This window comes from Echiichthys vipera, assembly GCF_963691815.1.
Source record: "Echiichthys vipera genome assembly, chromosome: 17".
In the NCBI taxonomy this organism is placed as follows: Eukaryota; Metazoa; Chordata; class Actinopteri; order Perciformes; family Trachinidae; genus Echiichthys; species Echiichthys vipera.
The window spans coordinates 1,809,236-1,827,675 of NC_139842.1; the positions used below are offsets into that span (position 1 = coordinate 1,809,236).

At 43.0% G+C, this 18,440-nt stretch overlaps 2 protein-coding genes across 3 annotated transcripts in view; both read left to right on the top strand.

Moving 5' to 3' along the window:
* Positions 1–1,247: 1,247 nt before the first annotated feature.
* tsen54 (TSEN54 tRNA splicing endonuclease subunit) lies at positions 1,248–15,975 on the top strand. 2 transcript variants are annotated; one of them, XM_083930660.1, is made up of 13 exons: positions 1,272–1,315; positions 2,403–2,593; positions 9,369–9,527; positions 9,630–9,693; positions 10,337–10,420; positions 10,528–10,626; positions 10,699–10,751; positions 10,896–11,003; positions 11,101–11,548; positions 12,365–12,500; positions 12,639–12,699; positions 13,030–13,143; positions 14,551–15,975. In XM_083930660.1, exons 5-13 carry the CDS (start codon positions 10,355–10,357, stop codon positions 14,699–14,701), a joined length of 1,236 nt encoding a protein of 411 aa, XP_083786786.1. In that variant the 5' UTR covers positions 1,272–1,315; positions 2,403–2,593; positions 9,369–9,527; positions 9,630–9,693; positions 10,337–10,354; the 3' UTR covers positions 14,702–15,975. The 2 variants fall into 2 exon arrangements, with proteins under 2 accessions (XP_083786785.1, XP_083786786.1); XM_083930659.1 differs by lacking the exon at positions 2,403–2,593 and having other exon boundaries at positions 1,248–1,315.
* Positions 15,976–16,965: 990 nt separating this feature from the next.
* The window catches only part of LOC310959736 (5-hydroxytryptamine receptor 3A), a gene marked incomplete at both ends in the record, with an annotated part of 7,222 nt that continues 5,747 nt past the window's right edge, over positions 16,966–18,440 (top strand). The window contains 3 exons of the mRNA XM_083931196.1: positions 16,966–17,110; positions 17,197–17,363; positions 18,360–18,404. Of these exons, the coding sequence (XP_083787322.1) occupies positions 16,966–17,110; positions 17,197–17,363; positions 18,360–18,404 (357 nt within the window). The remainder of the gene's footprint in view (positions 17,111–17,196; positions 17,364–18,359; positions 18,405–18,440) is intronic.

Genomic DNA, 18,440 nt, shown 5'->3' on the forward strand with positions numbered 1-18,440 from the left:
CATTTTTGGTATAAACACCTTCACATTGTAGATTCCACCCCATAATAAACACATGGTTTCCATGAATGTCTTGAGAAAACACTAAACACCATGCGGGGTTTTGACTAATGACTGCACGCACCTGCTCCCTGCTGGAGGAAATATCCTTAAAGTCCACAAGAGAGTGCTATAACTACACGTATCATCAATATTTTAAATTATCAGGGTGTGTTAATCATCATTGGTCACAACAGTCAAGTTATCATAAGAAATACGGATTAAAATATATCATTAGTCCAGTGTTTTTACCCTTATAACACGCAATACTTTTACACATGGTTGCTTATTTCATATTAATATTCTACTTTATTTGTTTGTTTATGTGTATGAGTCAAACCGGAGCTCCTTGAGCCGTACACTGAGACAACCAAGGGGCAACGCCTCTATTTAGAGTCATTTTGCATCATTTTGTGGTGGTTTTGCATCTATTTTTAGTCATTTTGCATCTTTTTGTGGTGGTTTTGCATCTATTTTAAGTCATTTTGCATCTTTTTGTGGTGGTTTTGCATCTATTTTTAGTCATTTTGCATCTTTTTGTGGTGGTTTTGCATCTACTTTTAGTCATTTTGCATCTCTTTCTGGTGGTTTTGCATCTATTTTAAGTCATTTTGCATCTTTTTGTGCTGGTTTTGCATCTATTTTTAGTCATTTTGCATCTTTTTGTGGTGGTTTTGCATCTATTTTAAGTCATTTTGCATCTTTTTGTGGTGGTTTTGCATCTATTTTTAGTCATTTTGCATCTTTTTGTGGTGGTTTTGCATCTACTTTTAGTCATTTTGCATCTCTTTCTGGTGGTTTTGCATCTATTTTAAGTCATTTTGCATCTTTTTGTGCTGGTTTTGCATCTATTTTTAGTCATTTTGCATCTTTTTGTGGTGGTTTTGCATCTATTTTAAGTCATTTTGCATCTTTTTGTGGTGGTTTTGCATCTATTTTTAGTCATTTTGCATCTTTTTGTCGTGGTTTTGCATCTATTTTTAGTCATTTTGCATCTTTTTGTGGTGGTTTTGCATCTGTTTTTAGCCATTTTGCATCTTTTTGTGGTGGTTTTGCATCTATTTTTAGTCATTTTGCATCGCAGTAAACAGTGTAATGATGGTATAATGGTTACTCCTGGTAGCAGCAGCGCCCCCTGTCGGCCATGTTTGTCTGCACACACAGAGTGAACCTGACGGGCGTTGGGACCCGGAAGTGACCCGCGGCAGCAGGAGGCTTCCAAGATGGCGGACCACAACAAGTCTGACCCGGAGCTGAAGTTCTACAGTGAAATATTAAGGTGATTAAATGTTATTAATGCGAATTATGATGATTTATTGTCAGGGGAACAGTTACTTTAACATGTTTTATCGCTTATTTTCTGTTTTAACGGATATTTTCTGTTGTGGGAGCTGTTTAACGGCTGTCCGGTGTATTTAACGGTTAACGGTTAAAGTTAGCTAACAGAGAAAACAACAGTTAACATTTAAAAACATATAAAAGTTAGTAGCTTTAGTGTTATAATGGTACAGCATTACTGTGATGTGTTTTTATTATTATATTTAATTAATGTCGTTATATTCAGCTGCTTTTCTAACGTTATTATTTTATATTTAACTTTATTTAGAATTAAATGTACAATATTCAGTCTTTTCAGTTCATGAATTTAAATTATAGACAAATAAATAAAATTGACATAATATGATGGTTACAAAAACACCATGTTCCGTATCAGGCAATTTCTGACAGTAAATAAAAATTAAAATAAATATATAGTGCTGTATGTTTCAGTATTAATCAGTTACTAAGTCACTTATTATTTAATTTATTCCTCTTTGACATTTTTATCTAATCATGTATTCTTTATTTTTCTCTTTATAATCCACCTTTTAATTTTACTTCTTTATTCTTGTATTTAAAGTAACAACACAGCAAAATTAACATCATCTACAGTATAAATCAATTGCTGACTATTTAAATAAAAAAATAGTAGTATATGTTTCAGTCAATTACCAACGCATTAAGTTTAAATCAAAATAAGAAAAATAGCTAAAATAATATCTTGTTCAATATAAATAAAAAGCTCGTCATTTAATAAAAAATGTAAATATTAATAAATGTTCCATTATCAGTAAATTTCTTACAAATAAAGTTTAAATAAATAAAAAATAATTAATAAATGATTAAAATTGTTCAAGATGAATCAATTGCTGACCATTTAAATAAAAAATAAATAAAGAAATAACACTATTCAATTCAATTCAATTCAATTTTATTTATAGTGTCAAATCATAACAAAAGTGATCTCAGGACACTTTACAGAGTAGGTAAAGACCACACTCTATGACTTATTTATGATTTACATAGACCCAACAATTCCTCTGTAGAGTACAGTGGAGACGAAAACCTTCACTATAACAGGCAGGAACGTCAGACAGACCCAGCTCTGTGGAGGACGGCCATCTGTCTGCACCGGTTGGGGAGGAAGAAAAGGAGAGAGAGAGAGAGAGAAAAGACGGACAGATGGACAGAGAGAGACAGACAGAGACACTTCCAGAGATGCAAGCAAAGCCTAACAGTAACTATAATATTTATAGTAATGTGAATATGACGTATATGTTAAGGCAGTTAATACAACAGAATAGTAGAAACAAGCACAGCTAAGGTGACAGAATATGAAAATGATAATAATTATGGTGGCAAACATGATCAATGATGAGTAGTGGCAATAGCAGCTACGATACAGCTACAAAATTTATAGTTTATTAAACTAGTGATAGTATATATGATTAACTAAGTCTCAGTGTCAGTCAAATGCTTATGAATAAAGTTTAAATAAAAAAATAAAATTATCTAAATTAATATCATGTTCAGTATGAATAAATTGCTGACCATTTCAATAAATTCAATTAAATAAATTAATGTAATATATGTTTTTGGTATGAGTCAATTACTTACGAATTAAGTTTAAATTAATATTTAAAAAAAGCTAAATTAATATGATCAATATACAGTAAATCAGTTGCTCACCATTTAAATAAAAATAACAAATAGTATGTTTCAGTATCAGTCAGTAACCCTCGAATTAAGTTTAATTAAAAATAAGAAAAATATCTAAATTAATATCATGTTCAATGTAAATCCATTGCTGACCATTTAAATAAATTCAATTCAATTCAATTAAATAAAAAAAATTATATATGTTTCAATATTAGTCAATTACTGAAGAATTAAGTTTAATTAAAAATAAAAAAATATCTAAATTAATATCATGTTCCATATGAATCCATTGCTGACCATTTAAATAAATTCAATTCAATTAAATTAAATAAAAAAAATTATATATGTTTCAATATTAGTCAATTACTGAAGAATTAAGTTTAATTAAAAATAAAAAAATATCTAAATTAATATCATGTTCCATATAAATCAATTGCTGACCATTTAAATAAATTCAATTCAATTAAATAAAAAAATGTTATATATGTTTCAGTATCAGTCAATTTTTATTTTTAACTTTATTTAGTTTTATTTACTAACATTCAGTCGTCTCAGTTCATGAACGTAAATTATAGGCACACAAATAAAATTCACTTAATATGATGGTAAAAAAATGAACTTATTAATATTAATAGTAGATATAAGTTATTATCTGATTTGTTGCAGCTGTCTGGGGCGCGGTCCCGCAGCTGTGAGTCATGATAAACACATGACTCATGACGAAACTGGAAAAACACAGAACTATAAAAACACGCCGCAGGAATTCATGAGAAACAAAACACAGAGTTGCTGTGACGGCCACGCACGGAGCTCAGAAAGCTGCAGCTGCTCGACCACACTTAAAATAACATTTCATTTCCGTCATGGAGACTTTTTTTAACAGCAGATCATTTTACATTTCCGCATCTGTAACATAGAGATTTTCCCCCTTGTGCATGATAAACCTTCCTTTTCTCTCTAAGATCCTCGGGAAAATTAGTCGCCAATCAGCTGTGCGACTTTTTACATAATAATGAGATATTTGAGGACTTCCAGTCAGGATTTAGAGCGAATCACAGCGCTGAGACAGCACTGGTGAAAATGACTAACGACCTTCTAATAGCTTCAGACAAAGGACTTGTGTCTGTGCTTGTTTTACTAGATCTTAGGGCGCACTCACACTGTCCTTCCGCACCGTGACCCGGGCTTTAGGGTCCTTGTCCCCCCCTCCAGGCCTGTTTGTACTCACACTACCTGGGCCTCGGCGAATGCTTCTTGCTGCCTATACGTCATCACGCCGTAACACGTCACACGCATTGATGACGTCATGGCGATGCGTGGCTTTGTTTCCAGATCTTTCCGTAGACCTCGGAGTTTTTGTGCGTCTTGTCGACTGTTTTTGAGTCTTTTCATCGACCAAATCTGCAGTAAACACTCCACCTCCGCATCACACCAACGTGAACCTTTCACCGCCATTGTTTAAAATGTCCGCGCATGGTCCCTCCTTCTTTTTTCTATGTCCCAACAGGCGCACAGGAAATGACCTCAGAACCGCCGTAGGCCTCGTGCTCGTACACGTGCGCACGCTCGTGCTCGTACATGTGCAAACGTGCTTTACAAAAGCCCACCTCTCCCAAACGGGCCGTCGGCTGTTATGCGCGGAACGGGTGCACTCACACTGCTTAAAAGTACTAGGCTTTAGCTGAAAAAACGGTTTTGGCCCGGTACAGAACGACAGTGTGAGTGCACCCTTAGTGCTGCCTTCGACACTATTGACCATCACGTCCTGCTACAGAGACTGGAGCATCTAATTGGCATTAAAGGAACAGCACTGAGCTGGTTTAAGTCGTATTTATAAGAAAGATCTCAGTTTGTACATGTTAATGACAAATCCTCCATACTCACTAAAGTCAGTCACGGAGTCCCACAGGGTTCTGTCCTTGGACCGAATCTATTCACCTTATATTTGCTTCCCTTAGGAAATATTATAAGGAAGCCCTCCATAAACTTTCATTGTTATGCTGATGATACACAATTAAATTAAAGTATATTTTTAACTTTATTTAGAAGAGTCACTAACAGCCGGGCGTGATTAGCTCGGGGCAGAACGATGAATGCATTAAAACAGACTTTTTTTTTTCACATTTCGTTATTGAATTTTTGCAGACGGGCAAAGAAAACAGTTGCATAGTGTGTCAGAGCGTCTGCTTTAACGTGAAAAATAAACAAATGAATCCCAACATGAATCCAACTATCACTCCCAACAACCAGTCAGACGCAGATGCAGTCACAGTAATTAACTAGGTCATTAAATAACATATTACATAAGTAGAGCAGCATAAAGCAGGAAACCGGTGGATTGCTTACTCCAGGTAGGGAATGAGTCCTGACCCCAAGTGAAGGAGTTCAAGTCCCTCTGGATCTTGTTCACGAGTGAGGGGACGATGGAGCGTGAGTTTGGCCGTAGAATCGGAGCAGCGGGGGCGGAGCTGCAGTCGCTCTACCGCACCGTTGTGATGAAAAGAGAGCTGAGGAAGACAAAGCTCTGGATCTACCCTCAGTCCTGGTTCCTACCCTCACCTGTGGTCATGAAAGCTGGGTCAGGACCCAAAGAACCAGGTCCAGGTCCAAGCGTGTGAAATGTGTTTCCTCAGGAGGGGGTCTGGAGTCTCCCTTAGAGAGAGGGGGAGAAGTTCAGCATCCGTGAGAAACTCGGAGTAGAGCCGCTGCTCCTTTGCGTTGAAAGGAGCCAGTTGAGGTGGTTCAGGATCATCTGGTAAGGATGAACCCTGGGCGCCTCCCTAGGGAGGTGTTCCAGGCACGTCCAGCTGGGAGGAGGCCTCGGGGAAGACCCAGGACCAGATGGAGAGATTAGATCTCCACACTGGCCTGGGAACGCCTCAGGATCCCCCAGTTAGAGCTGGTTAATGTGGCCCGGGAAAGGGAAGTTTGGGGTCCCCTGCTAAAGCTGCTGCCCCTGAGACCCGACCCCGGATAAGAGGCTGAAGATGAGATGAGATGAGAGATAAGTAGATAATTAAGGTACAATGAGACAAAATAGAGTAAAAAAAACTACGGTTCCCAGGCGATTCACCTATGGACTGAGCTACTGCCGCCCAAACTTTAAACTTTTGGTTCATCTTGCTGCTGTTGTTATATTATTTTAAAGTTTGTTCAGCTTTAAGGATTTTAAGCTAACATGCTAAGCCGTGGACATTTCTGGGGACAGCAGTAGCCGGGGACCGGTCACTGAAACTGGGGGACATGTGGTCACCCTGTTAGACATTTATGTTTGTCATTTCTCATATTAGGTAGGCCTACTTCATGTTACAGCATGTTCCCTGAATGTAAATCACAGTCTGACACGATTTTCCTTGTAGAACCTACTGAAAGAGTTTAAAACGATCCTCATATGCTACGACACAATCACAATCACCATCAAACGGCCAACTTCGTTTACTGTTTTTTATTTTAAGGGTCCTTTAAATGTGCGAATCCTCCACGACCCCTGGGGGTCAGCGGTGTCCTGCGGGGGCTTTTTTTGTTGGCAGTGATTTCCCTCTACCTTTAGCGCGGTTTTGGGACCGCCTACCCCGGGTAGTGAAGCTACGCCCGGCCGCTCTCTCGCTGCTGCGTTCCAGAGACAGCGTCCTAAAACTGGTCACTGCTTCCTCCGTGTGAACAGCAGCGCCGGTCTCCGCCTCGGTCAGAGTCAGTGTGGTAACCTCCTTCATCCTGTCCGACAGGTTATTGCTCACAGTCTCTCCCGGCTCTCCGACCTCTCCTGCTGGGTCAGTTTCTCTCCGCTGCTCCTTCCCGCCTGCGTCTAGCTGAACGCGTTTCCTTCCCTCATCCTTCTTTTTCAGGTTCAGCGCATGGCTCTTCGACGCCTGTTGCGCGTAATCTTTGGCAAGGACCTTGTGCGTGTCTGCACTCGCGTCATCATTGTCGCCGGGCGTGAAGAGGAATTCGAAGAACTCGTCATCGGACGCGCTCTCGTCCTCGCTGCATTCTTCGATCTTCTGCTCAACGTGAATGTACCGAGGCCTGAGCTTCTTCCCGCGCGCTTTCATGCTGTCGCCCGTCGATCTTTCAACGCACTTCTCCATCTTTTTCTTCCTCTCCTCCAGCTGCAGCCTCTGCTTCTCCTCGCGCAGTCGGCTCTTCCTCTCGTTAGCCTTGATCTGCATCAGTATCTTCAGCTCCTCTTCGGGGATGCTCTCGATTTGCTCGAGCAACGAAAGCACCCGGTGCTCAAGAATGGCCATTTTCTCCAAGGTGGTGTAGCAGTTTGGCCGCTGATTCACGCAGCACCTGTACACCTCCGTCACCTTGGCTCCCAGAGTCTCCAGCATGACGTCCTGATCGTGGGATTTCAACGAGTCGTGGACCTGAACCTGCTTCTTCAGGTAGAGCGAGTTCTCCTTCACCCGAGCTATCTTTTCCATTTTCTCCTCCAGCTTGAGCTCATCTTCGTGCGCTTTCATCTTCTTCACGATGACGTCGGTGTCGTGCTGGAGCTTCCGCAGTATGTCGTCCTGCTTTTTGGAGTTCTGCATCAGCGACAGGTTCTGGCCTCTCAAGTCCGTCGCTAGATCCAGTAGCTGCTGGGGATCGGAGAAGTACAGCTGCGGCTCCCTGTCTCGTCCGTCCTCGGTGTCTCTGTCGGACACGACTGTATCCTCCAAAGCCTCTGTCGGCTGCACCTCTTGCCAGTTCAGATGGGACATCTTAAACAGGATGTCGTGGTATCTGTTATAGTCATGCAGGGTGTCCTCGGTCTCGCCGATGTGCCGCCTCATGGTTTTTATCTCACAAATACATTTTTCATTCAGCGACGTCCCCTCCTGTTCGGCCTCCCTGATTTCCTCCCATTCTGAGGCGGATTTCTCTCCCTGCGTCTCCGACAGCCGCTGCCGTTCCCTGTTATTCATCTCAAAGACTTGTTCCTTTTTTTTCAGATACAGCTCTTTTTGGACGTTGGCCCTGCGTAGTTTCTCCACGTCTGTCCTCTTTGTCTTCAGACTCTCCTCCAGCTCCAGTCGCTCCCATATGAGGACGTCTCTCCTCCTCATTTTAGCCATCGCCCGGTCCAGTCGGGACATCCACAGCTGAGGAGTGCCTTGCGTTTGCGGAGGGGGCTCAGACTTCCTCACGTCTTTGGTGTTTTCGCCGTAAGACATGTTCAACAATTCACCCACCTCCTCTTTCGTCCACGCCTTTTTCTTTGCCATAGCTGCGTTCGTCTCCTGCTTCTGACCGTGTGTGAAAGTTGTTTAAAGCTCAGTTAAAACCAAGAACGGAACATTTCCAATGGCCTGTGACATCATAGTGGATTTGTGACATCATCATTCCGAGACATTCTATGACAATATTATCAATTTTAAATAAATATGTTGAAATGTATTTATATCTTTCTATTAAGTAAAGATATGTGATGATTAATATATTTATAAATAAATAAATATTAAAAAATAAATGTCTAAATAAACATTTTCAGTGTCAGTGAATTACTGTCAATTTAAAATAAAGAATTAATAAAATAAAATAAATATCTATATATATATCTTGTTATATCTTGTAATTAATATATATCGTATTGTAAGTAGTGATTAATATATTATAAATAAATACGTAATTTATATCTTGTAAGAAAGTAAAGAAAAGTGATGATTAAATATTAGAAATTATAAATAAATATAAAAAAATAAATGTCTAAATAAACATGTTCAGTGTCAGTAAATTACTGACAATTTAAAATAAAGAATTAAATAAATAAAATATATATCTACACAAACAAAATGTTGAGTAAAAGTCTGTTTCTGACCATTTAATAACAAATAATACAAAAATGAATAAACATGTTCAGCATCAGTCGAATACTGACAATTCAAATAAAGAATAAATTAAATTAATATTTACTGTGTATTAACATTGTGTTTAGTAACAGTCTATTTCTGTCCGTTTAAATAATAAATCCCAATAAATATGGAAATAAACATCATGTTCATTATCAGTCAATTGTAGAAAATCTAAAAAAAACATTAGTAATATGACACTTATTGTAAATCACCCCCAGCATTGTTCTCTGCATTATACGTTCTGTAAAGAAGGTTTTCATATCAGGTTAAACACAAATACAGCTGCTGTTACGGACTCTTTTATGAATTAACCTTAAAAATAATAGCAAGAATTAAAGGATGTGTCCGTCTCAGCAGGATTAACACAAGCCTGACCACATTCATGGTGTCAGTAAAGATTATCCAGACCTTTCAGTTTCACATTGACCCATCGTCTCGCTCTTTATCATGTGATGAATTCGCATCAAATGCCCCAAAAGCTGAGCGCGGTTTTCCTCCGTATTTAAATCCCAGTCCGTCTGAGCTGTTCGCAGCCCGGTCCAGGAGTCACAAGATCCCCGTGAGAGGACAGAAGGACTTCTTCCCCGACGACTCGGACGAGCAGAGGCAGCATCTGGAGCAGACTCTGGACGAGCACTGGAGCCTCATATCAGAGGAGAGAGTGGAGAAGCTGTGAGTTACTGAATGTCCTTGAATGCATCGACAGTGGGGAACTTTTTACAGTAGTTGTCGCTTGCAACTACGGCAATACGGTGTGTTTTTGTTTGACTGTAGAGGAAACCTAGTGAAGGCGACATGGATCCCGAGTGAGCAGATTGTGGAGCTTCAGTCTCCAGCTGTGAGTACACACACACACACACACACACACACAAACCTCTTCTCTACCATTGTTTTAAGGGCGCCCTCCCACTGTGCGTCCGTCCCGTGCCCCGTGCTTTAGGGTCCTGTCCCCCCCTCCAGACACTACCTGGGCCTCGGAGAATGCTTCTTGCTGCCTATACGTCATCACGCTGTAACACGTCACACGCATTGATGACGTCATGGCGATGCGTGGCTTTGTTTCCAGATCTTTCCGTAGACCTCAGAGTTTTTGTGCGTCTTGTCGACTGTTTTTGAATCTTTTCATCGACCAAATCTGCAGTAAACACTCCACCTCCGCATCACACCAACGTGAACCTTTCACCGCCATTGTTTGAAATGTCCGCGCATGGTCCCTCCTTCTTTTTTCTATGACCCAACAGGCGCACAGGAAATGACCTCAGAACCGCCGTAGGCCTCGTGCTCGTACACGTGCAAACGTGCTTTACTAAAGCCCACCTCTCCCAAGGGGGCCGTGGACGGCAAGCGTGCCGCTCCTAGACGCGGTACGGTTGCACTCACACTGGTCAAAGGAACCAGACTTTAGCCTTGAAACATGTTTGGGCGCGGTACGGAGGCACAGTGTGAATGCGCCCTGAATTACATTATTATAACTTCCACAGGGAAAGTTCTGGCAGACGATGGGCTTTTCTGCCCACGGGAAGCAGCGTCTCCTCCCTGAAGAGGCTCTCTACCTGATGGAGTGTGTGAGTGGAACGTGTGGTGTACACAGCATGCTTTTGTGCTCTTCTGTAACACTTATATGGCTCTCGTGAGCTGTAACATACTGACTGATGAGCGGCTGTGTGAACAGGGAAACCTGCAGGTGTTTCACCGGGACCTGCCGCTGTCCATCCAGGACGGGTACGAGAGGTTTCTGTCCTCCGCCACCGTGAGCCTGCAGCAATATCAGGTACGAGTAAAAGTCCTGACAGATGTATTTTACCGCGCCGCTGAACTGCTCTGACTCTTTTTCATCACAAAGGTGTTCGGGCATTTGAAGAGGCTCGGCTACGTGGTGCACAGGTTCGATCCCAGGTAACTGAAGGGGATTAGAAGTACACTCCTGACGCGTTCATCATCGTGCAGTTTGGAGCGAGAAAATCCTGTTCAAAAATGGATTTTTAACGACTTTTATTTTGCGTGAAAGTCTCAGCATGATGTGTTTTTGGCCTCTCAAAGTTTGCAGCCTTCGTCCTACGCGAGGCAGCTGAACCTGCCGCCGTCACGCGACAAACCGGGGAGACAACTGAAGAGGAAACGCAGCGCCAGCCCACCCACGACATCCAGGTTAACACCCTTACCCTGTGCTAAAACCTTTACGGAGAAACAATAGATCTCCTTTGGTGATTGATTGTAAAGTCACTTCCTGTCATCTCTCTTTTAGTCAAACTGAAGCGCGAGGAGAATCCACAGCTGACAGAATGGAGGAGGATGAAAAACTTCCCGAGTCACACCCGACCCCGTCTCCAGGGACTTCAGGGACCCAGTCCGCCTCTGCAGGTTCGGCAGACAAAGGCGTGGGCAGGACCTGGTGGATGACGGATGTTCTCGGGGACCCGTCGAGTCACCGGCCGGCCTCTGGTTACCCCCGCTGGGACTTCCGCTCCATCCCTTTCCCCGACCTGGGCTCCGGGGAGAGGGAGCAGCGTCCCCCCGGCTGCCTGGCTCCTCCGGACCCCTCTCTGCTCCCCGGGGCTCTGTCTGTGGGAGTCTGTGACATCGCCCTCTGGAGCCGGAAAATCAACCTGCGGGAGGTGAAGATGTCCCCGAAGGAGCAGCAGAGGGCCGAGGACAAGCGGAGGCGCCGGTGGGACGTCAACAAGGACAGAGAGGTTTGTAAGAACATGCAACTGACAAATGGTGTTTGAAATAAAAGATCTTTATGTTTATTTAGACAGGGAACGTCAGGATAGATTAAGATTAATATATTACACTCACTCATCTTCAGCCTCTTATCCGGGGTCGGGTCGCGGCTTTAGCAGGGGACCCCAAACTTCCCTTTCCCGGGCCCCATTAACCAGCTCTGGCGGTGCTGCAGTCGCTCTACCGCACCGTTGTGACGAAAAGAGAGCTGAGGAAGGCAAAGCTCTGGATCTACTGGTCAGTCCTGGTTCCTACCCTCACCTGTGGTCATGAAAGCTGGGTCAGGACCCAAAGAACCAGGTCCAGGTCCAAGCGTGTGAAATGTGTTTCCTCAGGAGGGGGTCTGGAGTCTCCCTTAGAGAGAGGGGGAGAAGTTCAGCATCCGTGAGGAACTCGGAGTAGAGCCGCTGCTCCTTTGCGTTGAAAGGAGCCAGTTGAGGTGGTTCAGGATCATCTGGTAAGGATGAACCCTGGGCGCCTCCCTAGGGAGGTGTTCCAGGCACGTCCAGCTGGGAGGAGGCCTCGGGGAAGACCCAGGACCAGGTGGAGAGATTAGATCTCCACACTGGCCTGGGAACGCCTCAGGATCCCCCAGTTAGAGCTGGTTAATGTGGCCCGGGAAAGGGAAGTTTGGGGTCCCCTGCTAAAGCTGCTGCCCCTGAGACCCGACCCCAGATAAGTGGTTGAGGATGAGATGAGATGAGACCTTTTAGCTGTGATTTTTTTGCGCTCTGCAGCTGATATACTGTATAAACGGGGTCACATTATGGGCGTGTTCCTTCAAGGTCCGGCGGTGCAGAAACTGGGCGGAGTATCGGGAGCTCCTGGAGAGGCGGCAGGGGAAGCGTAAAGGCCGACCAGCGCACCTGTGGAACCGGGAAGTCACTCCTCTGCACGACCCGAGACAACCAATCTCTACTGGTGAGGTCACAAAGATCCTGTGATTATAATGATTAATGACGGCGAGGACAGAAAACTGACTCCCTCAGCTGTAATATAGTCTCTGTTTCAGCTGTGTCTGATTCAAGTCAGTGATTTCATCGTCTTTCTTTGTTCCAGGGGAGCTGCTGGAGAAACTCAGCGTGATTAAATCGACACATTTGCTCGAGGGAGCCTCCAGGTATCACTTGTTGCATTCTGTGTGGTGTTAAAAAGGTCTTCAGTTGAATCCGGTGCAACACCGCAGAAACTAGGGACTTCTTAAAGGCAGCCGTGGTGTGTAAGTGCAGGGGAACAAACCTGTTCCCTCAGGGTGGATTTAAGAGACAGGTGTGAACGCTGCCTTCCTTAGCTGCCGCGTCTCAACGTGGACCGTATAACCACGTAGCCCAGATCGGCATTAAACACGTGAACCCGTGTGTTGAACGAGCTTTGATTCACAAACGCAGAAAGCGACAAAGGCCGCGTCGTTCAGAGGATGATGACCGTGTTCTCTTTTGTGTCCGCTCAGGTTAAAAGGCTCCGACGAGTGGAGGATCTGTTTCAATGTTTACCAACCTGATACGGTGGCCGACTTCAAGAAGAGCAACCCGGGGAAACCGTACGCCCGCATGTGTGTGTGCAGGTGAGTGTTTGTTCAGGATAGGCTTACAGGAAACACCTGACACCTGATGCCGGACTCAAATGGAATAAATATCCGCAGCCTTTTGTCTGATTAATCACACATAAAGGTCACGACAGGGACATTTTCTTACCTATCCTTCCATAGCAGAGATACTTTTGCAGGTAAATAATATCTGGTAATATAAAAGTAACAACTCAGGACAGTTGTTCGATTCAAACTTCACTCCTAGATGACACAAGGATTGTTTTGCGTGTGTGCGTGTGCGTGTGTGTGTGTGTGTGTGTGTGTGTGTGTGTGTGTGTGTGTGTGTGTGTGTGTGTGTGTGTGTGTGTGTGTGTGTGTGTGTGTGTGTGTGTGTGTGTGTGTGTGTGTGTGTGTGTGTGTGTGTGTGTGTGTGTGTGTGTGTGTGTGTGTGTGTGTGTGTGTGTGTGTGTATCTTTTTTTACTGCTTTCTTGCAGAAGTAAACCTGAACGTTTGATCATCTGTTAAAAAACCATCTAAATATGACGCTTTTCAAAAGTCTTCATGGGTTTTTTCTGACGTTGCTTCGTAAAACCTCAAAATCTTTTTACAAAAACAAATGTTACCAAATGTTTTTTGCATTTTTCCACACGTCATGAAAAACCTGGTTTTATTTTATTTATTTAATATAAGTTATTTGGCTTTTTATGCCTTTTATGTGAAAGTACATGCAGCAGAGAGTAATGACCCTAAAGCCAATATCATGAACCATGTATCATTTAAAAACAAGGAATGAAACTGAGGCTTAGGGCGCACTCACACTGTCCTTCCGCACCGGGCCAAAACAGGTTTTTCCGGTCAAGCCTAGTGCGTTTGACCTGTGTGAGTGCAACCGCTCCCGCTTAACTGCGGTCAGCTTGCCGTCCACGGCCCGTTTGGGAGAGGTGGGCTTTAGTAAAGCACGTTTGCACGTGTACGAGCACGAGCGTGCGCACGTGTACGAGCACGAGGCCTACGGCGGTTCTGAGGTCATTTCCTGTGCGCCTGTTGGGACATAGAAAAAAGAAGGAGGGACCATGCGCGGACATTTCAAACAATGGCGGCGAAAGGTTCACGTTGGTGTGATGCGGAGGTGGAGTGTTTACTGCAGATTTGGTCGATGAAAAGATTCAAAAACAGTCGACAAGACGCACAAAAACTCCGAGGTCTACGGAAAGATCTGGAAACAAAGCCACGCATCGCCATGACGTCATCAATGTCATGCCTTGTCATGGACGGGCACAGACCCAGGGGCCCTGACTAATAAAATGTTGCTGAAAAAACAAAAAATAATCACAGAGATGTCTAAAAAAAGATGCAAAACCACCACAATAAGATGCAAAATGACTAAAAACAGATGAAAAATGATAAAACGCGTCACACGTTTCCTTCCTGTTGCGTCTCAGTTTCGACGGCCCCGTTCCCGACCTGCGAGCCATCAAGCTGCTGGCGTTCCAGGGCGGGGACGTTCCGGTGGTCTTCGCCGTGGTCGACCAAGGAGACGTCTCCTTCTACACCTTCAAAGACTTCCAGCTGCCCACCGACGTGTTCCCCTGACGGCTGAAACACGGGTTGGACGCACAAAAACACGACAAAATCACCTGTTGTTTGTGTTCGACATGAAAAAAAACATCCTGGGAAAGTTGTTTTGTGTGTGAGCGTGGGTTTTATACGGAAGCGTGGATTTAAGTGACATTGGTGACGAATAAATGAAATAAATCTCCTTATTTTTGTTTAATTACGGCCTTTTTTTACTGCACGTGGGCCAAACTCAAGAGTCCACCTCAATCATCTCATCTCATCTTCAGCCTCTTATCCGGGGTCGGGTCTCAGGGGCAGCAGCTTTAGCAGGGGACCCCAAACTTCCCTTTCCCGGGCCACATTAACCAGCTCTAACTGGGGGATCCTGAGGCGTTCCCAGGCCAGTGTGGAGATCTAATCTCTCCACCTGGTCCTGGGTCTTCCCCGAGGCCTCCTCCCAGCTGGACGTGCCTGGAACACCTCCCTAGGGAGGCGCCCAGGGTTCATCCTTACCAGATGATCCTGAACCACCTCAACTGGCTCCTTTCAACACAAAGGAGCAGCGGCTCTACTCCGAGTTCCTCACGGATGCTGAACTTCTCCCCCTCTCTCTAAGGGAGACTCCAGCCCCCCTCCTGAGGAAACACATTTCAGACGCTTGTACCTGGACCTGGTTCTTTGGGTCCTGACCCAGCTTTCATGACCACAGGTGAGGGCAGGAACCAGGACTAAGCGGTAGATCCAGAGCTTTGTCTTCCTCAGCTCTCTTTTGGTCACAACGGTGCGGTAGAGCGACTGCAGCTCCGCCCCCGCTGCTCATATTCTCCGGCCAAACTCACGCTCCATCGTCCCCTCACTCGTGAACAAGATCCCGAGGGACTTGAACTCCTTCACTTCAATTAGACTTTCTCCAAAGACGGTTTCTGTCTTTCTAAGTCTTTTTAAATCACGCTGGTGTTTGTTTAAGTGTTGTGTTTGATTTTAATTTGTTATTTTATGTAAAAACGAGGTGAAACGTCACGATCGACAGCAGATATATTGATTTTGTGTCGGGGCCGCGTCGTACGTCTTTATTTAAAGTCTGTTTTTCCTGTTTATGAAGATGTTTTCTGTCTTTTCAGCTCGTTTTTAATCATTCTGATGTAGATATAGTGTTAGTTTTGGCACCTTTAGGCCTCCGTACTGTGACAATCAATTGTTGATTTTGAGTTTTTTGTACAAATCAAAGAAAAAGTTGATTGTTTCTATTTTTATATCAAATGTCTGAACTGTCACATTACTGTGGGAACTGTTTTCTGTCTGTTTATAAACTTTATAAAAAGATTTTCATTTATTTCAGCTTCTTTATTTATGATTTATTTACTTTTCTTTATTTTATAACAAGGTTTTATTCATTTCATCTTTTGTGCTTCAGCGTTTTCTTTTCTCTCGAATCAACAACTCAACATTATTTTACATTATAATTATATTATATAATTATTATAATTATAATAATTTATATTATAACGTGATTCAATTAATTTTAAATGAACAAAATAAATAAATAGAAGTTAATAAAGAAAACAGAAACTATGAAAATAGTAAAAAAAGAGTAAATAAATAAATAAGCAGTTAATAAAAAGTAAAAAAATAAATTAACAATAAATAATTGTAGAAAATAAAGTAAAGGTTAGCACTGTCGCCTCACAGTGAGAGGGTTCCTGGTTTGAATCCCGGCTGGGGCCCTTCTGTGTGGAGTTAGCATGTTCTCCCCGTGTCTGCGTGGGTTTTCTCCGGGTTCTCCGGTTTCCTCCCACAGTCCAAAGACGTGCAGGTGTTCGGTTCATTGATGACTCTAAATCACCCGTAGGTGTGAATGGTTGTCTGTCTCTGTTCGTCTCTATGTGTCCTGTGATAGACTGGCGTCCTGTCCAGGGTGGACGCCGCCTCACGCCCGATGTCAGCTGGGATCGGCTCCATCCCCCCGCAACCCCGACCCCGGGATAAGCGGTTGAAGATGAATGAATGATAATATGTTTATAGAATACGGGAAATGTTTTCTACCTGTCTCCTGTAAACACACTTCTGGGATTCTGGATGTTTCACATGTGCAGCTGTTCACTTGTGACTCATTTTTAAGTGCAGGATATTTGTTTTTTAAATAAAAGCCTCTTCAGCCTCGTGCCGGTTGTTTTATCAGCGTTCCTCATGTTGACTCTGTGCTTCAGCTGCAGGTCCACAATAGAAACCCTGAGCAGCGCACCGCAGAGGCACAGAGAGGCCTTTCTTACGTTTGACAGTGCAATTAGTTCTGTGTATTGATGCCTCTGGACGCAGCGTCCCGTGCTATTGTTCTGCTGTTTGTGCAGCGCGGCGTCGCAGCTTCAAAAGGCCGACGGCTCAGACTGAGACGGAGTCAAACAGTCATGTCACCTCTGAGGACGCTCGCTCTGATGGCTTTAGTCGGTGAGCTGCGTTTACAGAAGTTAGAGGGAAATATTGCTGTGTTTGTGTCTGTAAAGCTGTTTTTGTGTGTCTTTCCCCCCCTGCAGGTGTTTCCAGCGCTCAGGTGTCAGACTGCTCGTACCGAAGTCTCCTGACACATTTAAACCTGACAGCGACGACAGACGACCTCCTCAGAATCATGCGACCCGTGAAGAACTGGACCACCACCACCCTGGTGCAGATAGACCTGGTGCTGTACGGGATTTTAGAAGTGGTGAGTGTCGTTTGAAGTGTTTCAACTGAGCTTTTCAAGTGCAGCGGTTTCATAAATGCATGTTTTTTTAAACCACAATGCACCAAAACGCATCGAATTTGGTTCTTTTTGGTATTTCTGTTAAATTTTTATGCACTTCTGAAAGTAGAAGTTCTACAAGTGTTAGTGTGATGTTTGTTTTAGTTAAAATAACATATTTCTTTGTACAAATTATGTAATAACTTATTTAAAAACATTATAAATGATTAAAATCATCTCAAAAAGATGCAAAATGTCTAAAAATAGATGCAAACTGACTAAAAATAGATGCAAAACCACCACAAAAAGATGCAAAATGACTAAAAATAGATGCAAAACCACCACAAAAAGGTGCAAAATGACTACAAATAGATGCAAAACCAGCACAAAATGATGCAAAATGACTAAAAATAGATGCAAAACCACCACAAAAAGATGCAAAATGACTAAAAATAGATGCAAAACCACCACAAAAAGATGCAAAATGACTAAAAATAGATGCAAAACCAGCACAAAAAGATGCCAAATGACTAAAAAAAGATGCAAAACCACTACAAAAAGATGCAAAATGACTAAAAGAGATGCAAAACCACCACAAAAAGATGCAAAATGATTAAAAATAGATGCAAAACCAGCACAAAAAGATGCAAAATGACTAAAAATAGATGCAAAACCACCACAAGAAGATGCAAAATGACTAAAAATAGATGCAAAACCACCACAAAAAGATGCAAAATGATTAAAAATAGATGCAAACAACCACAAAAAGATGCAAAATGAATAAGAATTGATGCAAAACCACCACAAAAAGATGCAAAATGACTAAAAATAGATGCAAAACCACCACAAAAAGATGCAAAATGACTAAAAATAGATGCAAAACCTCCACAAAGTGAGCAAAAATGTGTAATTTTGTGTGTTTTTGTTGTAAATAACCATGAATTCTGACCACGCTGCTGCTGCTGCTGATCGATGCAGGATGAGAAGTCTCAAACCCTCACCAGTCACATCAACACCCACATGGTGAGAGTCTGGGCTGTGAAAAGCTTTTATACATAT